Source organism: Struthio camelus, chromosome 20 (assembly GCF_040807025.1).
Source record: "Struthio camelus isolate bStrCam1 chromosome 20, bStrCam1.hap1, whole genome shotgun sequence".
Taxonomy (NCBI): Eukaryota; Metazoa; Chordata; class Aves; order Struthioniformes; family Struthionidae; genus Struthio; species Struthio camelus.
Window position 1 is genome coordinate 1,438,967 of NC_090961.1, and position 25,005 is coordinate 1,463,971.

General features: G+C 46.2%; 1 protein-coding gene across 7 annotated transcripts in view; it reads left to right on the forward strand.

Annotated features, from left to right (window-relative positions):
- NR6A1 (nuclear receptor subfamily 6 group A member 1) overlaps positions 1-25,005 on the forward strand; it is a 107,732-nt gene that overhangs the window by 76,982 nt on the left and 5,745 nt on the right. For 5 of the 7 annotated variants that reach the window (XM_068914591.1, XM_068914593.1, XM_068914594.1 and 2 more), the window contains 5 exons: positions 8,464-8,694; positions 13,942-13,997; positions 16,388-16,545; positions 17,445-17,672; positions 18,424-18,678. In XM_068914591.1, the coding sequence (XP_068770692.1) occupies positions 8,464-8,694; positions 13,942-13,997; positions 16,388-16,545; positions 17,445-17,672; positions 18,424-18,678 (928 nt within the window). The remainder of the gene's footprint in view (positions 1-8,463; positions 8,695-13,941; positions 13,998-16,387; positions 16,546-17,444; positions 17,673-18,423; positions 18,679-25,005) is intronic. The other 2 variants (XM_068914592.1, XM_068914597.1) reach the window with 1 other exon arrangement.

Genomic DNA, 25,005 nt, shown 5'->3' on the forward strand with positions numbered 1-25,005 from the left:
ATTTTTTTTTTTAAATTGAATTAGAGAAATGTGATCGATTAGGAAATCTACTGTTGAACTCTGAATTGGTCTGCAAAGCATGGAGACGTGGATAAAGTGATTGAAAATCTTGTGCCTAACATCTGCAAAACGCTATTTCGGTTAACTAGTGTAGCACGTTTGTAATTTTGGTGAAATGGGCTTTTGTTCAGAACTCTTTGTGAAACAACCGGCTCAAATGAACGATCGGTCTTTTTAGCGTTCCCTTTATGTATATAACACAATGGAAGGCAGGGAAGGTCTTGTGGAGATGCTCGGCGCGTCTCAGTACGCGGTTTACGGATGGGATAGCTTCTACAGAATTCTGTCTGCACAAATCGAAGTGGTTTGCCAAAATTCCGGGGGAAGCAGGACTCGGTATTTTTAATGGGGTGCGATCACGTGAAGTAAGCTCTGTGGGGTAGATGTTTTCTAGCCTGTGCTCAGCAGCCCTGGGAGAGGGAGGCAGTTAAGAGCCATCCACTAAGAAGTTCCATTCTGCAGATCAGGTTTTGATATGCTAATAGCGATCAATCGCTGGGCTTGGGAGGGAGCCCGGCTGAGCCCGGCCTGCTCCCCTCAACCGCGCCTTGCATCCCTGGCTTTCACCTATCTGAGGAAAAGTAACCAATGGCTTCTGCGTCTTTTTGTGAGGGTTTTCTGTTGATTGAACTCTTCTTCCACGGAAACAAAACCAATATGCAACAAGATTGCGTGTCTGGGATTTAATTACTGGAAGGAAATAGCAAAACTAACGCGCCCCAGCCGTTTCTCCATCACGGCGTTTTTACTTTTCTTTTCAATATTCTGGTCGGCGCTTTTCCAAACGAGCCGAAGCCTCCTGCGTCCCTGTAAGCGTAACGTCCTCTTGCAGTCGAGAGGATAAGATTGTGGGCAGCCTCCCCCTTTTTCTTTTCTTTTTTTCTTTTTCTTTTTTTTTTTTTTTTTTTTTAAGGCTTCAGGAGGCTTGTCCATTTAAATTAACCTTTATCACAGCTGGGCATACAAATGGTTTTGTTTTAGTTCACAGAGGGTTAATGCTATTCAGGCTCTCAGGGTAGCCGGCCTGGTCGGGGGAGCGGCACAAGCGGCGCTGTGAGCGCGCGGGGGGCCGGCACCCCTCGCCCCGGCTCCGCCGGAGCATCGCAGCTATCGCGGGGAGAAACAAAACACAGCGAAAAACTTAATCCGGGAGTTCACTGACGCTGACTTAAGGACGAGCCGCAAAGCCGGCGTGCTGCTGCGGCTCGCTGGCTCGGCGCGGCACGGCGGCCGCCGGCGGTTACCGCCCACGCTGAGGTTAAGTCCTTTTCCTTGCAGCGACAGGCTGTGAGAAAAACTTACTCGGAAAGACGAGGGGACGAGGAAATCGGAGCGCTCGGCGGCGCGGGGCGCGCGTGGGTGCGCGCCGGGCCTGCCGGGCAGCGGCTGTGCCCCTCTGCAGAGCTGTTCGAGGAGTGAGTCGAGAAGCAGAGAAGCGAGACGCAGCTGAAGAGGCCTGAAGTGTATTAATAAATTCCGGCGTCGAGGATCCCCTCTGTGGTCTGTCCAGCTGAGAAAATCGCGCCCCGTCGCGCAAGCGGGACGAGTTGTGGACGCCGCGGCTTTCTGCCTCTTCCCTCTCTCTTTCCAGCAAATTAAATTCCGGCCCGCTCGGTTCGTTAGGTTTTTCGGGTGAGGGTTTTATGCCTTCGCTCGGTCAGAGAAATGGAGCTTGGGGTCGTGTCGTAGGGCGAAGCGCTGGCGGGGCGGGCAGGGCGAGCCGCCCCCCGGGCCTCCGCGGTGGGCGCCAGTTCTCGCGTCTGGGGCAAAGCTTCTGCAGCGAGTTGCAGCCGTTGTTCAGCGTTAGCCTAGACGTGCACCGATGTGATGCTTTTTAGCAGCTGTGGGAAACCGCTGGGGTTAAACTAGGGTCTGGGTCCTGCCTGGGATGCCGGGGGCCGCGCGGGCAGGCGCCGGGCTGGGGGCGCTGGCTGAACCCTCCGCCTGCCTCCTATAATTCATCTGCGCTTTGTGCGCTCGTCCCTGCGTTCCTATGTTTTCATTATGTTGCGTGTGAGCCGTGCACAGACAGCTGAATGCTCGTGTGCTTCAACACGATTCTGCGGTATTTTCTTTTGGAAATTCATGTGAATTTTCATTTAGGAGTTAGAAACGCTACTCATTTCATTGCGGGGGGGGGAAAAATCTTTTAAAAGAGGTGCATATTGTTTCAGCCGTTTGCATTACAAAACGTGGACAAGTGGAGCTTTTCTCTCTTTTCTCACACTGTCTTCTGTGACTCTTGTGTAACATCATAATATTCTCGTATAATTTACATTGTATTAAAATGCGGTATGAAACCTACCGTGACCTTTGAAAACAATGCCTCCTTTAATGTGGCTGTGGGGAGGGGTTAGCGAGGGAGTAGCCATAAAAATCTTCAGGGTTCAAGATGAGGTTGAGATTTTTGTGAGTGCTTTTGTTGTAGCAGCAACTGTTTGATTTAGTGGCCCCTGTTACAATAGGTTGCGAGAACAAAGCCAGAATATCCCGTATATGAGTTCGTTAGATGTAAGACATCAGGAAAACTGAAAAGACAAATACTTCCTCAGTCCTCCCCCCGAAATAAAACACGTACAAGCTGTTTGAGAAAACTTAGCGTGAATTGTTTTGTGTCTTGGCCAACCTTGCCGTGCTTGGCTTTTTAACCAGAGGATTCGGTGAGACGAGCAGTAGCGGCGTCCAGGGAGGGGGAGGGCTTGTGTGTTTTGAAATGATTATACCTTTTATGTGTTTCGATATTCTAGCGAAATTTCGAGGCTGAGGGGGTTCAGAGCGTTCTCAATGCAGGGCTTCTTCACGGACGTTGGAAAGCATGGGTAAACTTAAAGTTCGTTGCGAATTCGGCCGCGGCTCTCGCAATGCTCGCTTATGCAAGGAGCTTGCATTAAGTAGGGTGAAAAATAGCACAGGTCAGGAGCTGGCAAACCCGTGGGCCGCGGTAGGATCATCTGGGGGCTGATCAGAACTCCTACAGGATTTTTTAGACCGCCGAAATCCTAAGATTTTTGGTAGGTGATTATTTTTAACTGTCAGTTTTGTTTGAGCAGCAGTTCACCTGGCCCATGGGGACACCTCTTTCTCCTAAGTTCCTGGAGGTTTGCTCCTTTGTTCGTAACGCATGCCACGGCGCTCTGCGGTGGATTTTAATCTGGACGCACACCCAATTAAGAGTTCATGCCTGGAGGCCTGTGCAGGGCGAGGTTATTGTGGCCACGGGGTCATTCACACCACCTCGCCGTGCCGGTGCCCCTGCTAGCGTGGAAACGGGTACTGGGAGGGAAGGGTTCGGATTCCCCGTTGCTTTAGTCGTCCGCGCTTCCTTCGTTCGCTAGGCGACAGCCCTATTCTTCCAGCAACAGAAAAGCAGCGCCTGGAAGCGAGCCCTCGTGCAGACCCGCAGCCGGCGCGCGGAGGGAGCCCGGGGAGGCCGCCGGCGGCCCTGCTCCGGCCCCGCGCGGCGCCGCTGCCGCTCGCCGGACCGCTGCCGACCTGGCTTTTTGCAGGGCGCGCAAGCCACCGGCTTTGTCGGCCGGGGACCGCGGGCTCAGGCTGGCCGCGGCGGGCCCGGGAGCGCGCTCGTCGCCGCAGCCGCGGGACCCTCGCCGGCAGGGTTTACGGCGCGCTCGGTGGGGGCAGGGGCCCCGCCGGAGGAGCTGAGCTGAGCTTGAGCTAAACTCCCCAGGTCGAGGACTTCTCTGTCCTCGGCTAATCCCCCGCCCTCCCCCCCGCTTTATCAGATAGCTAAAGGTAGAGATTATGCAACTGGGGACTACAAAGTCATGTTTAGTGGCCTCTCTTCGGGGAGATGTTCAGATAGGTTAAGCGTTGTCTGTGTGATCTCTACCAGCATTCCTCTGCCTGTGGTCTTTAAGAACATACCTAGGGTTGTCTTTCTTGTGAAACTGGGAATGTTTTAGCGTTGATGATGACACCGTGAATGTTTCTTCAGTTACAGTTTGTATTTCCTTTACTCGTTCTTTTATTTTAGGGTTCTTTAGCGTTTGCAGGGAAATTCACAGAAAAATGCAAATTTGCATACTGTGCATCAGTGCATCTTTTAGAAAGCAATACAAAACGGTTATTTTAGGGTTTAAGCTGTAGAGAGAGCTGCCCAAAACCCAAATCAGCTGGTTTAGATTTTTACTTTGCTTGTGTAACTGAAAGCTGGCTTCATTTCTGATCCTAGCATGTTTGACTCATTTATTTCAATTGGGTTCATATGTTCTGCAGTAGCAAGAAGCTAAGCGCTGGTTTGTCAGACTGTTTAGGTTTTATCGGGATTAGAGAGGACTTTGCTGTGGCTTCGTCCTTCTGCCACTCCAGAAGTCCAGTAGATAAAAATATCATTGTCTCTGGAAAACTCCCTAGAAAAATCTAATTGAGGAAAACTACGCTTACTGTTGGCTCGCTGAAGCCTGCTTGAGCAGGCTTGTCTTCACAAACCAAGGCTGCCTTAGGGTTAGGGTTTTTCAAGGTCTATATCGTTTCCACTGAACGATACAGAAGGTGAGCGGGAATAACTGCCCGTCTGTGGTCCTGCCTAGTCTGAATTTTCAGTGACTTGTGGCAGTGTGCCACACAGTATAAATGAAATGATCTTATATTGCAGCGGGACAAGCCCTGTATGGAGAAGCAGCAAGATCATTACAGTAGTTTTAGGAAGATAGTATAGAAAACATAGTATGGGCTTTATGGAGCTGAGGTGCCTGCTCTGCCTCCTACGTCTCCCGCCGGTATGGCTTGGGAACTTGTTAGCTCCTTGCGCAAGGCAGCGGGCTGAGGGAAGCGTACCATGGCCACAGTCCATCTTCTGCCTAACTAGGCTGTTCAAAGTCACATCTCTTCCCAGTGCTGTGGCTAAGTTGCTCTTCCCTTCCTGCTTTTGCTATGCTATCTTTTTAGAGTAATTGTGTTGGATGATTTCTCTCATTTTGGGTTCATGCTATTTGTTCTTTCCTCCTTTTCAACCTTCAGGGTTTTCTCTTTTTTGTCCTGTATACTCTCTCCTTGTTTTTCTGACTTGTCTGCGCGTCCTGTCAGTGCGTCTCTCTTTTCTTGCTGCCCTTTCCCCACCTCTCTTTATGTACCATCTCAATCACTTTCCCTCACCCATTGAGATCCATCATCTCAGACATCTACGTGACCCTCTACTACTCACGAAAGAAGCGTTTGTGCACCGATTGGATCACTCTAATTCCCTTTCGACCTGGAAAAGTCACAGTTCCAGCCCCTCTGATGCCGTCTCGGAAGGGCCTTTGTGTCTGTGGAAATATGATGGTGCCAAGTAGGTCACTCTCTTCTGCTCTCTGTCACCTTGACACACCTCCAAGGAGCGCTGGGCCTGGACTGCTTTTGCTTTCCATCTAGCTGTCTTCTCAGAGAAAGAGAAAAGCAGCTCCAGCTGCCTGAATCCCTGGCTCCACCAAGGAGGAAAACTGGAAACGCCATGTAGTCGGGGCTGTTTCATCTTTCCCTTCTGAAAGCAGAACCTTGACTGCCTTGTGGCAGTTCCCCAAGCAGTGCCTTATCCTCCTAATTTCCAATTAATTTGAACTGTAGCTATAATATGACTCTTTGGAGTGGAGATGTTCCTGTTGTGTGTTTGGAAGAGCCGAGAGTAAAGGAATAACTTCCTACAGAAAACATGGCCTTGATCCAAAGTAGGATTCCTGAAAAATGTGCATACTTCTTGGTGTCTTCTAAGCAGCTTGCTTTAAGTAAATAAATATGCATATCACAAACTGCAGTGAGAGAGCACTGAAGCTTGTTCATGAATTAAACTCTGGGGACCTCAGGCTGTCACAAAGAACCACTTGAGCCATTTCTCCCCAGTGAGTTTTCTACTAGCCTTTGACATTGCCACCTTGTGGGTGCCTGCATTGGCTGTGGACATTTCTGCCGTTTTCTAAGGTTTCCTGGATGTGCGTTCAGGCCAAGAAATACTGGAAATAAACTGCCTTAACTCCCATTCTGTGAGACATGCCTAACAGAAGTATGGTTCTTGAGTCCCATTTCTCAAAAGCAAAGTGATGTCCTTTCTGCCCCTTAGTGCCTCTCTTTCGCTAGATTGAAACGTCATCCAGGTAAAGATTATTTGATATGTGAAGGAGAAACCATATGAAGTATACCACAAACTTGTATTTATCCGTGAATGTGCTTGAATAGTGTCCATTTTTGAAGCGCAGCTGTGTTTGTAAGCAGCAGGATTTTTAATGGGTGACAATGTTGAGGAAGGGGGAAGATGGAGAAATGCACCTGGAATGAGAGGGGTCAGTCTGTTTGGCTGTATTAAGGATCTTCTGCGGGAAAAGGCTTCTGGTGCAATTTGCTGGAATTGTTTTAAGTATAGCTGACTTCTAATGTGAAGCGAGATTTGGGTCTCCCTATGTGGATGCAAGATAATAAGCATACATCTAGGTTAACTAAGTCAGTTGCTTTAGCCATCATTTACTCTTTCCTTTCAATTTGACATCTATGTCTATGAAGATTACTGCGTGCTCACAGAGATTCTTGCTGAGCTATACATCATCCCTATTCTGTCTCAGAGCGAATGTTGAAGTCTTATGATACTAAATTTAATATGACAGCTCCTATTGCTGGGAGTCGTACAATTTACATTTTTTTCCATCGAAAGGCCTTTAAAACATTTGGAGAAGGAATAGTAAAATCAAGTCATTGTGACTTAACCTTATTTTCATTTCTGTAATAACATTCACTTAGATTCTGGCTGTGGGAATTGTATAGTGAGGCTTTTGCAGGCACTGCTAGAGCTAAAAGGGAAAATGAAGAGATGACTACGTCCCTCTGCGTATCTCCGTTTGTCCCAACAACACACAGAAGCGCCAGTATTTCTGTTTATGAAATGGAGAGTTCAAGGCATATCGGGCAGGCATGTTCTCTGGGTTTTCACTCCCTGATCCGTGCTGGCTGACTTAGGGGAGACATGGGAAACTTCCCGTGTAGCATCACTGCTCGCTGCTGACAGCCACCTCCAGCTAATTCACGCTCCTCTTGCAGGTGGAAATTCAACCAAGGCTGTCACTGCTTGCTGAGCTGCCTGCTATAGGGGTTTTTTCCCCCCTATCTCTGCTCTACACTTTTCTTCCTCTCCTGGGGCCTGTTCTGTATTAATAAACACTGTTAAGTTAAATGAAGACTGCAGGTGAAAACAATGTGCTCACACCTGCTGGAAAGTACTGTCCCAGCTGTGGGAAAAGTAAGAGATGCAGCCTCCTATGGTGCTGGTCTGTTATTGTTCCCCAGGATTGTGCGTGAGCCTGACGGGCACTGTCTCCTTGTCCAGACTGACCTCATAGAAACTCAAGATTTTTTTCCTGATATGTGCACATAGTGACTTCTGTTAATGCCAGGTATTGAGAGAGTGTTCTGACAAAAAAAAAAAAATAAAGGAGGGAGGGGGAGGAAAAAAAAGAAAATGGGAATGAACTTGTGAGGTAGTAGAGCATTCTTGTACCAACCACATCAATGAGATGCATCGTGCATTTATTTGGTTTGATCTCTTCGCTTTATTAAGTACCGTAAAAAGGAAGGCGTAAGCTGAGGTCAGGGAAGCCACCGAGGGCCTCGGTTTACCCCTGGATAATGGTGGTTTACGTTGTGCCGTAAGGCTGTGTCTGAGGAGCAGGCGAGCGTTCTCCTGCCGTGTCGTTGCCTTGGTCAGATTCTGGAGATGGCAGCGCGGCTCGTTTCCCCGTTCTCGCTGGAGCCTGGTGTTTGATACCGGAGCACGTGGCAGCCGCGTAGCAGGATAGTCAGGTGCATCCATACAGCCACATATGGAGGGAGAGAAAGGGACCGTCCGGGCAAAGCGCGCCTCTTCCCTCTTTCCAGCGCTGCTTTCCTTTCGGCAATCTCATCTGCAGAGAGAGGTTTGTTACCTGGCAGGAGAATCCCTGTTTCGCATGCAGCGATGCTCTCTTGAGAACAAAACTTTGTGTTAAAGAGCAATGCTTTGATTCCCTCAGAGATATTTTACTGCTCCAATAAGTGAATGTGGTCTTCAGTTTTGATTTCTTTCCTAGAAACCTTCAGCATTAATTACCAGTTTGCTACACCTTCTTGAAAGTTCTGTTTAAAATTCGGGTATTTTTTAAGGTCAGGATGGAGTATTTCTCCTGGGGTTGATGACCCCACCGCTTTGCGCAGCCCGCCTGAGCGCGCACTGGCAGCGGCGTCTGCCTCGGGGTGCCGGGCTCTTGCGCAGCGCCAGGGAAACATCTGCTCCAAAACGGTTTTGATCTGCTTGGGGGGACTTTGGGCAGGCCACACGCTGCCAAGCGGAGGCAACTCTAATCCAGGAGGGAAAGTTTCAGATCCCTTGATGAAGCTCTTTTGTTGACTACAAAGCTTTTTTTTTTTTTTTTTTCTCCTGCCTTCCAGATGACCGGGTTGATCAGCGAACCTGCCTTATCTGCGGAGACAGAGCTACAGGTCTGCACTACGGGATCATCTCCTGCGAGGGCTGCAAGGGGTTTTTCAAAAGGAGCATTTGCAACAAGCGGGTTTACAGATGCAGCCGGGACAAGAACTGCGTCATGTCGCGCAAACAGCGGAACAGATGCCAGTACTGCCGGCTGCTCAAATGCCTCCAGATGGGCATGAACCGCAAAGGTACGGAAACCCGAGCTTTTAACGGGGGGGGGGGGCGGGGGGCACAGGTTGGCTGGGGGTTTGCTCCGGTGCGAGCAGCGTTGGGCTCGGCGGTGCCGTGGGCTGCGTCCCGGCGGCCGGTGCTCGCTGGCACCGCGTGCGTTCAGCTCCTGGCGGCCCCTGGCCGGGCTCTGACGCTGGCATGTCCCCAGCTGGCTCTGGTGACACGTCTTTGCGCTCAGCTTTCAGCAAGGCTGTGGTCTTTCACCACTATCGTTGTGGAGGGATTTTTCCAAGTCTCCTTTTATGTTTAGAAGAAAACGTTAGGTCTTTTGAATACTCACGTAGTGATAAACTGGCAGCATCTAGTAGATCCCAGGCAGGTGTTTGTGCTGCCGTGTGCCTGCGAGACTCACCAGTTTCGACGATGAATACTCCTCTTTCTCAGCTGCCATTTTGCATTTCAGTGCTGCCTTTAAAGTTTTGTCTTTAAAAGAAAACATCAAACTTCAGCAAAACTTTGTGTGGATACTTCAGAAATTCTTCCCGAACCGTTTAGTTACTCTATTGGAGGAAAAATCTGTGCGAAATGAAAATGTTTTTATGTATTTGGAAAACTAATCATTATGACTTGTTTTTTAGTGTCTAAGTTTATTACTGTGCTTCCTGATGTATCTACCACTGCATTTATCCCGTGCTGGGCAGTGTCTGTTTATGCCCCAATTACTGACGTGAGAAAAACGACTACCCTTAAATAAGCTTTTAAAATCCCAAGTGACCTGAGTCGGACTTTACATGTTAATTGTTGTGAGAGCTTAGTGTTTCAATTGCTGCCCAGCGATAGGCTAGAAGTCTCTTCCCTTTACTGTACGCTTCTGGTTGATGACACGCAACTGTGAGCAGGCCGCTCGCGTGGTGGGCTCCTGACTGCAGAGGCTGTTTTGTCGGGTACCGCGTCGCCAAGGAGAGCAGCGCAGTCTGGAGCACAAGCTGTCCTAGGGCAGGGACAGCTGTCGCTTTGTCCCCTTAGCAGCTGATGGGCAGAGCTGATGAAACTCTCCAGGCGCATCTTCAGGATGCCCACTGAAAAATCTTCAGAAGTTCAGAAACTGAGAATAAAAAAACTTCAGTGTTCGTGTCTCTAGTCCTCACTCCAATCTTTTGCCTACTTAATCAGGGGAAATGTGGTCTTTACCTTTTAAAATAGAGATTTCCTAGGTTAAGGACAACAAGCGCGAGTAGAAGGAGGTGCTCTGTAAGACGGTGAGGTTCAGGCTCACCCTTCGCTCTGCAGATGGGGCAGCTGTGGGCAGGACTGCCTGCTGGCCTCACAAACACAAGCTTCTTGTCTTGCTTTTTAAAAATAGCTATTGATGCCTTTAATATCATAATTGATATGAAAGCCATTTGTAAAAAGCATTGAAACTTCCGTAAACGTGCTGCAAATCCATTAGGATCTTTCTTGCAAAAAGTATTTTGAGGATGAGATAGAAAGTTCATATCCTGACTACTTTGATTACAAACTGTCTTTGGGAATTTCATTTGATGGAGGATGCATGTAGTCCTCAATCTTTTTTTTTTCTTTTTTTTTTTCTTTTTTTTAAACCTGAAGAATGTAATTCTGGGTGACCAGCAACCACTAGAGCTGAAATTACCCAGTTAGTCTCCTAGGTACTATGCTTTGCCATCCCCTTTCTTTTCCTCTTGTATTTCTTCTGAATGTGTGTGTTGTAACACTGGATTTGCCGGTGAGATGTTTTTGCAGTCGTCAGAGAGGCAGTGCCTACCCGCAGCGGTTGTCACGGCTTCGTCAGAGCTGCGCGCGTTCGGGTGTTGAACACTGACCTTCCAGCGTTTCAGTCTTCGCTGGCTCTGTGGCCGTGGGGTCTCGTTAAGTGATGCAGCCTTCCCCCCTCCCCAGCTGCCTTATCCCATGGCCTTTCCAGCCTGCAGAGACTGAGTCCAGCCTTTCCGTTACCACTGGCCCGAAGCTCAGTCCTCTGGCTGGCTCTGAACGTGGGAGGTGCCCAGAAGGTGAACAGGCTCTTTCTCGTTGTGAGCTAGAGGGCAATCTTCTGTGGGTTCATTCATTTTTTAAAAGTGTCTGTAATGTGAACTAATCACGTCTTGTCATCAGAATTTTATAATCAGAATATTTTATTTTACATCTTTGTAAAGCCTTCTCGTCAGCTTCTATAATAATCCTTCAAGCACAGCATGACAGTGATTCGCTTGAAAGGCTCTTAGAAGCTGGAGCCTTCAGATGGTATTTCAGAAGCTATTTTTTTCCCCAGAGCGTTCAGATAGTTCAGAGGTATGTTTTTGTCTATTGCCTATACCTATTCAGCACTTTTATTTATTGGGTAGTCTCTTTCAACCTTACCTTTTTCCTGACTTACAGTTCTCTCAGTAAGCAGCAGATAGGCCAATCTGTCTAGTTCTGTCCTTCCATAAGGCAAATCCTGGACACAGGTACGTTGCTTATGTCGACAAGATTTTCCTGGTGCTGTGAGAGGCCGTTTGTACTCATTTCCGATGTGGAAAAGGTGTTGCGGGAGATCTGTCTTAGTCCTGTCCTAACAGCAGATCTCAGCTGTTTTAGAGCTTTTTGCTGTGGGCTCATGTACGGGGAAAGCGTGCCATCTCCTGGCTGTGCTGGGGAGTGCCAGGCTGAAACCAGGGCTGCCCATACTGGCAGTTGCCTTTTCCCTCTCTTTTTTTCTGCATTAATTTCAACTTACTACCAGTGCCTTAACAGAGGATGAGGACCAGATGTCCTAAGGAAAGTAGAAAGAGTGACTGATACTTAGGTTACTTATAGCTGTTTGCAAGTGCTTCAGGCTGGGTTTTAAGGAATAATTGGTACGTTTACAGGGAATTTTCAGCTAAACACAAACATTTCAAGAGTTTATGTCAAGCAAACCTACAAAACACAAAATAGAAGTTGTTTAGGAAGGGAAGAGGTGTTGAGGAAGACCTTGCCCCTCGCGTACCATGTTCAGCAGGTTCTTGTGGTGAGTGCCTCTAGGAAGAGAAGGTAACTGGAGAGCCTTCGTGTAACCCCAGCCCTGTCCGCTTCATAAAGCCACCGCTGAAACCGAGCGGTGGCCCAGCCGTGCCGCTGTGCTCTCGGGTGAAAAGCCGCAGTGTTCGTTCTTGTTTACTTGGCTCTTTTGCCTGCTAGGTACTAGGTAAAGGAATGTTTTCTTCAGTATTTTCCTGTCATGGTGCCCAAATTATTGCATAACTGGATTGCAAAGTTACTTCATAGCACTGTCTAAATAGTTATTTTTCAAGTCAGATAAGACTTGTCCCCCTCCCCATTTAAGCTGGGAACAATTGTAAGCTTGCAGAAACGAACCGAGTCTGTTTGCGTCGTGTAACTCGTGCTGTCGGGCTCTGGGCCCGTCGGGAGGTGGACAGCGCTCTGTCCTAAAAGCTTGAAAAGGCGGAGGACTGGGAAGCACTTTCCTCCCCACTCCTGAAAACCGGAAATACATAATTTTCGGACTAAATATACCACATTCCTAGGGCTATGCATCTTTTTTTAAGGACAGAATTGGCTAGGGTAAAGTTGAATATGAGCAATGGAATTTGTTTATCCTCCAGTAGTTGAAAAATATCACCAATCTTAAAGAAATAACCATGAGCCTGGGCCTTGAAGGCGGCTGTGATTTAAGTGGCACCCTTTGCTCTGAGAAACTGTGTAGTCAAACTGCCAATTCATCTTAACAGCTGGGTTTGTATGTAAAGGCTTTAGTGAGTGCTGTCGGTAGGCACCTTTGAGTTTAGAGTGCGGTGGCCTGGTGAGTAGCTGGCTCTCCCTGCTGCTTTGAAGGCAGCTCATCAAACCAGTTGAGCAAGGAGGGTGGGCGAGGCTGGAGTGACACCAGAAGCTGTAGGGGACAGCTACTACTATGCATTTGCTTCTGGGCGAGGTAAAAGGCAAGAGGAGAGTAAAGACCAGCCCGGGTGATCAGAACTAAGGTTGCAGAGTGCGTGATTTGGAAAAACCAGTGAACTTTATAGGGGCAGATTTTTCCAAAGCATTCAGCGAGGCGGCGGGGATGTGCGAAAGGAAGATGGAAGCTAACGTCTGCTAGGATTGCTCTTTTGATTTCAAAGTGTAAGTCACAAACGCTGTCTGATACTTGAATAAAAATACTTGCTGTTATATTGAGGCGATAGGGTTTGCCTTAGAAGGATTAAAGAAAGTGACGGCTGGAAGTCACAAGGCTTTTCTGGTACAGAAATCTTTACTTAAATTTTGTTGCATTTTTCTCCTTCTTGAGAGCCTTTTGCCAGCCCTCTGTGCAGAGGCAGGGTGAGGATAGCCCGCAGCAGCAGCAAGGTCATTCTGCAGCTGGGATGAGTCTCCTGCCAAATCTAACTGAATTCATGGTGGGAAAGAAATTGTGACCTCATAAACATAGGAGGGACTTGGACTGGAAAATGAAAAGCAAAAGGAACAGCTGAAAACCTTAAAAACAATATTCTTCTGCAGAATTTGTCTGCTAATAAAGAGAAAAGCAGAGGGAAGAGGAAGGTAGAGAAACAACTCTTGGATAACCTCCTTAATTGAACTTCAGTGAAGCTTTCTGGAAATTATTTGAAGAGCCTTAAAAAGTGTGGCCTCTCTATTTAAAAACTAGGCTGCATTTTTGCAATGACACTGCTCAGCTTAGTCTAGTAACTAGAATTTAAAGAGCTGGTTTGCATGCACCCGACTTGGTAAAATACCTCCATTTTCTGTGATAGCTTTAGGGGATCTGGCCTTCTGAAATAACCGAGATGGTCGCTAATAAGGAAAATGCCCTAACTTGCATTGTCTACAGCGTCAGAGGTAGGGGCAACCTGTTAACCTTTAGATGGAGTCTGGCTTACGATGATTTCACAGCGCTGTGTATAATGCAGTGAGAAATGCCAGTGCTGGCATTTCCTCTTCGAGCAATCGTGTGGCTGCTCGTTGAATTATCTCTGGAGGCATAGTAAGATTGCCTTCCCTGTGCCATCTCTCAGACTTTTATAGAATTAATTATGATAAAGGACTTAATATTTCTTTGTCACCTGTCACTCAAAAGATCATATGAACAAATACTGAGCTCCCTGGGTAACGCTTGTAGTCACATAAGCGTTGTCATTCCCACTGGGGGTGAGCATCGTAGTGCAGTGCTACTCTAGCTCTTCTTATCTATCTTCTTATCTTCTTATCTGTTTTTGGACTACTGAATAGTAGGTTCCTAACTGATACTTGGCTGTTTCTTTCAGCAATCAGAGAGGATGGCATGCCAGGAGGCAGAAACAAAAGTATTGGACCTGTCCAGGTGAGCACGTATAATGATTTCTCCACGGTTCTCTTTAGTCTTTGCTCTTTTGAACTTGCACACCGCTCTACAGTAACTGCGTTAACCTCCTTCTGTAAGGGGGGAAAGTTAAGCAATTGGTAGTTTTCTGATGGGAGAAGGGGGAGTCCCATCCACAGCAGATGTGTTTTCCAAACTCTTATCGACATCTCTATTGCTCTAGTCGTTGGGAGCCAGAGTCCGGACCAACTTTCCTAGGACATGGAAGAGCCGGTAGAGTGTGTTTGGAGCTGATTCGGATGGACTCTCTAGGAATTGTATTGATTTCTTCAGCAACAGAACTAAAGAGCTCATTTAAATTTGCAGGGTCAATGCCGTGGGAGCAGCTAGGCTGGGGATGGGGTCTCAGCTAATCCGCCTGAGTCTTTCTCCGACCGACCCGTGCTTTCTGCTGGCGTGGCAGGGGCTTGACTCTCCCTGTGTATTAATGATACATGTCATAAACAGTAGATTTGTAAATACAGCTCTGAGCTTGCTTGTCTCTGGCAAGAGGACACATCGCAGTCCCGTGGCAGATTGCTGTCGGGTGGCTACATGGATAAACTGACAATGTCTGACCCACGCGCTCAGGCTGTGGGAAACGTTCTGTCCTTTGTAAGCAGCACAAGCGCTTCAATCCCTCCAAAGCTCCCAGTAAATCTCGCAGTCTGTGTACTGCAATTTCTTAAGTTGTTGCAAGTGGGGCACCCAGTAAATGTCCAGCTGATTGATGGCGCAGCTTGTCTGGAGATGTCTTGTAAAACGCGAGGTAATTCAGCACAATAGCTTGTACTGCACGCTTGAGAAATGATGGCCTTTTTCCAGCTTCCTTCTAGAAAAGCTCTCTTTAAAAAGTTTACTATTCATTTTAATAAAACAGAAATAACACTGAAACCATTTTTGTAACTCTGTGTGCCTATGAAAATACTACTTGCTCCAGTGCAAAACTGGAAACACGAAAAGCCAAGCAGTAAGAAATCTCTGCCCAGCTCAGTAAGGTCCCCCAGAACTGAATAAGAAAAAGGCGAGAAGTCTAGTGCAGTTAGACAGGGCAGTCCCTTCTGTCCGAGCATAACAGGGGAACCTAGCTCAAAAAACAAAAGCAAAAACAAAACCACCCAACCTCTTAGTAATTATATAGCATTTTCTGTTGTTTGGAAACACTGTATTTTTAACAGCATTCATTACTATTCTTAAAGCCTATGTGTGTATATCAAGGAAGAACAAACAATTTCTGGCCAGGTAACTCAATTTTGACTGCCTCTCTGAATAGCATAGCCGCAATAAAACAGCACGCTTTGCTGGGCAGAGCGGAGCCTAGCTCATTTGAGATTTGTGTGATAGGTCAATGTTGGACCATAGATTATGCCATTAACTCCATTTTCTGGGGTGAGACTATTTAATTATTGTGCTCTTCAGACGGTGTACCTGGGTAAGTCTAGTACATTCTCCTGACAGCTTTGCAAGACCGGAATGAACCGTCAAAGCAATATTAGGTTCTTTATGACTCTTGAAAATGATGTTCAGAGTTCACTCTGCTTTCTTGCAGCGTATTAACTGAGGGTCTTTACATGTTGGGACACTCTTACTAAGGAACATGCATAGAATTTAAAAAAAATAAATAAAAAAAAGCTTTATGTTGCATTTTCCTTGCTACTGATGCATCTGTTCTCCGAGATCATATTCAATTCTTTCTTGAAAGTGTTTCTGCTGCTGGCCTCTGCAGTATCCTGTGGCATTGAATTCCATTTTTTTAACTATAGGCTTCATTTAAAAAAAAACTCCCTGATACTTTTAAATCTGAAGCTTGGTTACTTCCTTAGGTTCTGCCTGGTTCTCACCTGGGGAAAAATAGTCAACAATAATTCTATATTAACATTTTCCTTGCTAATTTTTATATGCGTCACAGTGCCCCTTTCAGTTCTTTCTCAAAGCAAAGGCCACTCAGCCTTGTGTTTGCATGTTACCTCTGCTGAGTATTGAGTGATGTTTTCAATGAACTCGTCTCAATTACGCCCGGATTTCTTCCGTGTGTGGCAATGGCTGATTTATGGCTCATTGCTGTGTGTGTATTTGATGTTATCTTTTCATGTGTCCATTACTGTCTGCTATGTTATTGTCACTTGAGTTGTACTACTGGAACTGAAGGTCACCGTGGTTTGCTGTAAATAGGATTTTTCATGTGTGTTGTTAAATGTAAGGTGAAAAAAAGTGAGATTTTAGGAATGGTGAAGCATTTCTCCCGGTTTGATTTGAGCTCTGTTCGATGCAGCAGTGCAATCGAGGCATTTGCCTAGGGAGGCTCTGCCCTAATTCTGTTCTCAGTTGACGCATCAGCCTAGCACTAACTGTAATGATCTTACATCTGAAAGATATCAGAGGAAGAGATTGAAAGAATCATGTCTGGACAAGAATTTGAGGGAGAAGCAAATATGTCATGGAGCAACAACGGAGACAGTGACCATAGTTCCCCTGGAAATGGAGTTTCTGAGAGCAACCAGCCTTCGCCTGTGTCTACTCCATCTTCAAGGTGGGAATTCTCTCAGATGCCTCAATTTCAAGTTCTACTAATTTTGACCAATTTTCCCCGAGCGATGCATTGGTGTAACGTAGAAAAATATACTCTAAGGTGCGTGTTGCATAAAGAGAAGAATAGTGCAGGTTCTTACATCTGAAGTGCTTTTTTAAACAGACGCCCACCAGATTGGAAAGATCTGCAGGAACGGAGAGGTCAAATGTCCCTGAGTAAATGACAAAAGAAGGCAATGTGGAGTTAAAACTGTAATATTTAAAATAAACCTCCTAACCTGTGTTGATTTTTCAGCAGATCATGTAAACTTCTTTAGCTTTCAGTATTCGTTCTATACAAACTCTTTTTTTTTCCCACCGTGCTTAGATTTTGAAGTGAACTACTCCATTTAGGTTACTAATTGATAGTGTTATATTAAGGTCAATTATCCTTAATGCTAACCTTCTGACTCAGCATTTGCCCTGTAAACGCAGCAAGAATCTCAAACTTGCATTCCATCTGCTTTCAGTTGCATTTTAAGCAAGGAGATATTTGTGTTCATTGCTTGTGTAAAACCAGTTAATTTACAATCCTAAATTTTGGCCCTTTAAGAAAGCAGGAGTGAAAATGTTTAGAATAGGCTTGGATTTCTTTTTTAGGCTAAGAACGGCTGCTAAGCAGCAGTTTCCAGATCTCCACGTTAGCTGGAACCTAGCGAGGAGGTCAAGCTGAACGCGATGCAGGTGGAAGGCATGTGATCTGCACACGCTCAGTTATTTCCACTGTAGGATTCAGATAGAAAGGGGTTTTTCATTCTGTTTTGGTTTTGTTCCATTCTTATTAACATTTCTGATGGAGTTGCATATAACGTTTTAACGGTAGGATTTTTTGGGTATATTAAAAAGATCTTCCTTTTCCAGTAGGTCCGTGGAACTGAATGGATTCGCTGCACTCAGGGATCAGTATATTGGGACGCCGGTGTCCACGCACTATCAGTACCTCCCGCACCTTTTTAGCTATTCTGCTCACTCGGCTCTGATGCCCCCACAAACGCGCAGTCTGGACCCCCAGTCGCATAGTCTGATCAATCAGCTGGTGTCAGCTGAGGACTTGGAGCCGCTTGGCACTCCAATGCTTATTGAAGACGGGTAAGTGTGTCCAGCGCAACCTGAGAGGCTGCCCAGAGCTCTGAATTCCTGGGCGTCGTTTTGGGTCCGCCGCCTCCATACGTACGTGCTCCTGCAGCTTGGGCAGCGTAAGCTGGTGGCTCGGGGCACTACTGGCTGTATTCAGGCAAGTCCTAATGCCACGGCGAGCTTGGGGAGCTCGTCCTGGGAGGGAAGGCGCAGCTGTAGCACAAGCAACAAACAACGGCGTGTCCCTGCGCCAGACTGGGCCCGTGGCCGGGCCTGCGTGTGCGCCTGCAGTGCCCGGACCCGTGGCGTGGGGTGTCAAGCGAGGGGTGCCAGGCTGCCTGAGCTTGCGTGGGAGTGCTGGGAGAGGAGTTGCAGCCGCTGCGATCGCGCTAACTGTGCACGACAGCTAGTAATAAGCACGCTAGGACTGTACAGCGGGAAAAAGCTGGGCAACCCGTGCGGTGGCTGGAAGCGCCGGGCAGAGCGGCGGCCCGAAGGGGAGGCTCGCTGCTGGGCCGTGGGAGCCCGCCGGCTCGGGCAGGACGGAGCGGGGCTGCTTCCCGCAGCCAGTGCTCGCTGCGGGCTCCGCCAGGAGAGCCAGCAGTCACTGCGCTCACCACCAGGTGACACTGTGGGCACCGGGATTGGGGCGCTGGAAGATAAATTCCTATGACATTTTTCCTTGCTTTTCAAGTGCCGTGTCGGATTATGTCATTCAATGCTGTTAATTATTTTTATGCCTTCATGTTAACTGTGCCTGCAGGTATAAAGTGACTCAGGCAGAGCTGTTTGCATTGTTGTGTCGGCTGGCGGATGAATTGCTTTTCAGGCAGATTGCTTGGATCAAGAAGCTGCCGTTCTTCTGTGAACTCTCGATCAAGGACTATACTTGCCTGCTGAGCTCCACGTGGCAGGAGCTGATTCTGCTCTCCTCGCTGACGGTTTACAGCAAGCAGATCTTCGGTGACCTTGCTGATGTCACCTCCAAGTACTCCCCCTCCGACGACGAGCTGCACAGGTGAGCGCCGGGCTGAGCCTACGTGTAGAGGAGCGTGGCTGGCAGGAAGGAGGTCTAGCTTACCTTTCTGGCCCTGGGACGGACTAACCACATCTCCTGGGACAAGTCACTTAACCTGCTTCTGTTTTCCTTTTTTGTTTCCAAGGAAGGATTATTCCATGCTTATAAAGTACGCTTGAGACTTCATGGGTGACTGGCTAAGTCTAGTCAATACTGAATAAAAACGTTCTTTTGCAGGGGAAAAGAAGGTGCTTTGACACTTGTTGTCAGCTGACCCCCTGCTCTGCGGGGCTCCGTGATGACCATACACAGCTCTCCTGTTGCTCTTCCAGCTGGAGGAGAGCTACGTAGGAAGCACTGCCCTATTCTTTGGGCACGGTGGATGCCCTCTGTTCTCCTCTCAGGTTCTCTCTCTTTAGGTCCAAGCATATTTGGAAAAGCTGTTAGATGCCTCATGAAACCTTTTAAAAATCTGCGTTGAGGGAGATGGGAGATTCATTAGGTGTGATAAAGAAGCTATTGCATCTGAAAAACAGGAGGCACCAGTCGAATTTTTCACTGCAGACTTCATTCAAATGAGCTTTTGAGTTTGCATTTACAAAAGTATCAAGTGTAAACTGCTTAAAATCATGGACCCGTCTTCTGGAGTTGCTGGGTACCCAAAGCTCACACCGACTCAGCACTTCAGGAAATTATATGCTAGACTTGAAACATCTGTGATTGTAATTCTAACATGTAGAAGATGCATCATGCTTGTCTGTGTACACTTTTTTAGAAAACATGATGTGCCTTTGCCTCGAGTCTGTCGTATTTGGATTTATAGGGAAATTTTCATTTAAACATTCTCTTTTTAAAAAGGGTAGAATTTTATATAACTTGAAATCTTTGTCCTTCTCAATGCCTCATTACTTTAAGACAGAAATTTAGGGTTTAAACTTCACCTTCCCTTTATGGTGACTTGTCCTAGAATTCTTCTGTATAGGATTTCTAAGCTGATTTACTTACCTTGATCCTCAAACTGTGAAGAGACAGCTGTATATAAGTCATGTTTTGAAGTATTCATTTGGAATTATACATAGAAAAATGACAAGACAATATTTTTCAGACTGATCCCCTGACTTTGGTTTATATTTTCTTTTGACACTGATGATTCTATTCCTTCTTCCTAGTCGCTGTGGCTACATGCGATTCAGAAACACTTGTGTTTCCTGTCTCTCGGGGAGTATGGCGGTTTCCTGAACTTTCTCTAGGTCCATCTTTAAGAATCTTGTGTGCAGTTTTAAGATATGGTTTTTGTCTTATTTCTTTCATCAAAGTTGATGAAACTGATTAAAAACAAACTGCAGTAATACGAGGGGGAGAAGGCCAATGTGACTGAAATCCATCTCTAGGTAGTTTTGCACTACCAGCAGCAGCACAAGGAGCCAGAGCGTTCCCCTCCCGTACCACTCAGATCTCTGGACCAGAGAGGCTCCAGCTGTCGGAGGGCAAGCAGGTCCTGCTTAGCCACTGTCAAGGGCGGCTGTAGCCGTGCTGTCTTTCTCCAGCATAAGTGGAGAACGAAACTAACCAATCTTAACGCTTTAGGGAACCCTGAGCTACAGAATGGAAGGTCTTATCTAAAAATCAGTTGGGCCAGTGGAAAGGTTGTTCACAAAGCTGGTTGTCTTTATTATCGCAATGTTGTATTATTAATTGCTGTTTCATTGTTTTGATTACATAAGTTTAAGGGTGTTGCAACTTAGCTCTTGTTTTTTCCATAGTATGCACTATCTGATGATCTAAAGAACCTGCCTTTCATTTATCATTTTGCTTGCTTTTTTTTTTTTTTTTCCCCCTTTTGTAGTCGTGGTGCCAGGCAGAGCCTTGTTTTGGTAATAAACTCACAATATTATGATGAAATAGGTAGGACTTACCTAAACTGCTACCCGCTCTCTCTTTTAGTTGTTTGCCCTGTTCTGGCTCTTCCCTTGCTAGACTTGGCAATTTTGCAAGTCATTAGGGAATCTAAGTGTTTGATGAGCAGCGATTAAAATACTTCTATGGTCCTCAGTCATTGTAGCATCTAACAGTATCTGAAGGTTTCTTTGTGCATCTGTTTTCCCAACATCCATGTGAGACTGGGGGATTATTGTCTCCGTTTTCTCACTGGAAACAGAGAGACAGAGAGGTTGACTTGCTAATGACTACAGAGGAAGACAGTGGAAGAGCCAAGAACTGGACCCAGGTGTCTCATTTCCTAGGGTAGGTTCCTAAATACTGCCCTGTTGTGCCTACCCATTCACCATGCATCTGGTGCTACTCCTATGAGGAATATTAAGGGTCATAGAAAAACATGTTAACACTTGTTCCTTATTCATTCTTCCTTTTGTCCATGCTGTCCTGGTCAAAGCCGCCGAAGAGAAGTGTTTGTTTCATTTTTGGGCTTGTGATAAATATGAGCGAGAGGTAAAACAACAAGACAAAGGCAGAATCCTAGCCCTTCAGAAGCTGCAATTCAAAGCTGGTAGCTTCGAAAGTCCTTCACAGAAGATCTGTGCACCTGAATGAAAATAGATGTTCTTAGTAGTAGAATGTTTCGTGTAATCTATTTTTGTGGTTTAGCTTTTCAAGTATCATTAATTGTCATTAGTAAAATGGGAAAATGTAGACCAAAAAGGCCATTTAGTGGGAAGTTGCACAGATGAGAGATCTTAAGCTATATGACTCCCTTTTAGTCTTTCTGTTGTCTTTATGGTAGTTTATCCATAGCTTAAACATCTATATTTGCTGGTGCTACAGTACTTGGGCATTAATCCTTTCTATACTGATGGATATTAATCTTGTCTATACTGTACACTCATTAAAAGCTGTATTATCCTCTTTCTTCTTTGAGACCCTGTTCCTTGAAAATCATGAGGGAATTCTGCAGAGAGGTGCCTGACTCCTATGTTGCCTTGAAGAGCCTCCGTTTCCTTGGAGAACGCTAGCATCGATTAATAATTATTGCAAACTGATGTTCATTTGATCTTCTGGCCAATTTAGAAATTGCTCTGAGCTGAGATAGTCTGGTGCTTTGAAGTTCATTTCTGTTCTTATTTAGCAAAATGACAGAAGCAATCTTAATATTTAGGTAGGTAACAAATAAATAGGATGAGCTCGTGAGCTCCTCTATTCTAATCGAGTCTAACAACAGGCTGAATGTTCTGTTGGCCTTCTAGATCAAATGTTTTTGGTTTTTTTTTTCTGTGCCTTTTTTTTTTTTTGTAGATGAATATGAAATGAATAGATTCCTGACCTCCCCCAACACCCTTTGGATACCAAGTCCCTTCCCCCACCTCCCAAGCTAATCCCGATAACTCATAGCTAGAGACTTGCCTGGTGTAAACCGCGAGGAAGAGTGTGTGGAGGAGTCAGTCCTCAAGAAGAAATAGGGCTGTGAAAAACAGAACAGCTTTGTTTGAAAGGGGGAGGAAAGTATGCACAGAAAACTAAGACAGTTCAACTGCAGGAATGAGAGAAGAGCTCTCCTGGATTTATGAAGTGATGAGTGGCTGGTAAAAATGTGCGTGCTCTAAAAACAATTAAACCCAACAGACGACTGAGTGGTCTTTGTGCTCATTAACTTCTTGAGCTTTGCAATCTTGCACCTGCGAGATTTTTAATGTCAACTCGAGAGCAAGAAAACTTGTACAACTTTAGATTAGCCGACAAGGCTTTCATCACTTACAATATTACTTTCCTGAAGAATTGACCTGCGGTTCAAATAGCTTGTTTTTACTTCTCTGAGGCCAAACTCCACCATGCATTTTACAAATAACTTTGAAGTAAACAAACATACATGCCAAAATAAGGTGGTATTCAGTGAAAAGGGTTCTATTGTTGTTCTATTCAAAGATGGTTTTCTGCCTGTGCTCTTGTTCTTTGTACTGCACAATGCCAGAACGCCGCTGAAGTTTGCCAAAACACTTCTGTCCCACTCCGGAAGACTTATGCAATGTACAGTTTCTTTCAAACTAGTTGTATTGCTGTATGATGTGTTCTGGAGAGACCGTCACTGGCCATTGGCACAAGCGGGACCCCTCTGAAACCCAACGCTGGGCGCGGGAGAGTGGCTCCGTGCACCTTCGGATTTCAGCTTCTGCTCCCGACAGTTGCTTGCACCTCTTCTTTTTGGCTAGTACGTGAGCAGGACTCGGCTCCTTTTGAAGAAGCCGGTCACTCCCTTCACATTGACCACTCTGTTCTACGCCAAGCAGTTTCCCATCAGGCAGTTTCCCGTGCGATTTTGGGAGGCTGCATTGACTGTACATCTGCACGCCCTCTCCCACCCCTCTGTCTTCCTATTACTGGCTTCATTTGGCAAGTGTGGTAGCTCAGAGAGAAATGTGCTGCTTGCTTCCGGCAAACTTCCCATACCTCATGCTTTCTTGGAAAGACCTCACCCCCCTCCTGTCTCTAAAACTTCTAAGAGGTTTATTATCGTGTGTTGAGCATCAGACTCCCACACTGGCCTTTAATCACCTGCTAGCTTTAAGCTACCCCTTGCTGCTGTGTTTGACAGATGCGCCCATCTACCCGCTCTGAGCCGTATCGTACTGACAAAAACCAGTGCAGCCCTCCTGAGATGCAGAAAACTCTCTGTACGGAAAAGGGACAAACTCAGAAGTGCATATGTCTTGGATGCGGTGAAAATTTCTCAAGGTCTGCCATAAGTGGTGGTTCCAGATCCCAGCAGTGAATCCCTGCTATGAGCAGTGATTTTTTTTGGTTGGATCTTGATGTGCATTTATGAAGTGGGATGAATCCTGCATGTCCTGTTTGAGGGAAGAGGTTTTAGAAGGGAACAGCCTGCCTTACTTAAGGCTGAATCATGTAGTCTGCTTAGACGTTAAATCCATAACTTGGGATTTCACTCGCTTTAGCTTTGATTATTTATGTTTTTCTACTTATTTGTATTTGTAGTCATACTGGTCTGTGGTACACTGTGGTACATCTCACCCCAGGAAGACTAACGAACCATAACAAACAGGCCATAAATAATCATGGCGTAGAGGTACAGATTCTCTATCAGTCACTTGTGGGATTTTTAGGGACGTGGTTTTCCTTACACGTCCATTAGATAAATGACATGTGGAAAATACTGTACCACTGCTGTATATGGAGCAGTGTAATTCTTCACTGTTTAAAACAATGTTAATTCAAGCAACACTGTACAGACGTGAGAAGTTGCTGGAAATGGACTTTACCTTAGTGTTTGGGGAGATGGTTCCCCTCTGCCTTCAGTGTTATGCAGCAGGTTGCAGGAGGCCGTTTTGCTGCAGTCCGGTATCGTAGGAGCAGCTGAGTTTCCGCGCTGCTCCATTCAGCTGATAAAAGCTGAAATGCGCTGTGCAGAGCCAAAGCGTGCCGATGGCATTACTCCTATAGGCAAAGGATAAAATGAATTTTAAAAGTAGTAGAATGGAGGAGTTTGTTTAAAAAAGAACAAAAACTTAGATATTAGGTTGGATGTGCGTGTTTGATGTTGCAGAGAACCAGAGTTCGTCTGTAACGTGCTGTAAAACAATACCAATCCCAAATATCCCAGGAGAGGATGCAGGGTATTGTAGAGCTGCTGATATGGGGCACTTACAGGCCCTGAAGGATGCTTCTGTATTTCTGCTGCTGGCCAGTTTCAGGGTTAAATTAGGCTACTGGAGATGATGGAAGACATGGGGTGAAGAAAAGTGCGAGCAGGTGAGGGACGAGAACAAGTGGAGCCCTGCTGGAGGCAGCTTTTCTTCCGAAAGGGGGAAGTACTCCTAGGATTCTTACGTGTACTTCTATCACGTGAAAATATTCGTCATGAGTAAGGAAGAGTACTGTATAACCTGGTCTATGAATTTTTTCTCTCATCAGTAGATGCAGTACAAGTCTGGGGCGGTACAAGCATAGGCAGACAGGGAATACTTACTATGTTTCCATAAAATCTCATTTCATCTCGTTTCCCCAAAGTGCTCAGCTGAGCCTCCCATTAGCCTGGCCAGGGGAGAAGGCACCGTCTGCGTTGAGGTCTGGGGGAACAGAAGTGTCGAGAGGCAAAGCAGCATGCCTGCAAGCATGTGAGAAGCTATTGGACGTCCCTGGCTCCATCAAACATTTTTTTTCCTCTGTCAGAGGAGGCTGGCGATGAACCGCAGAACTGAGAGATGGTTTTATGCTTAAAACCCTCATTTTGCTAAAAACGTCTGTAGCAGTCAAATTTGTACTGAGTGATTTTACTATCTACTTCTGCTTTTATTTGAGAATGTCAGCAGACTTGAAGCAGTTTGGCAAAGACTTTTTGAGTTCTATTGCAAGATTTAA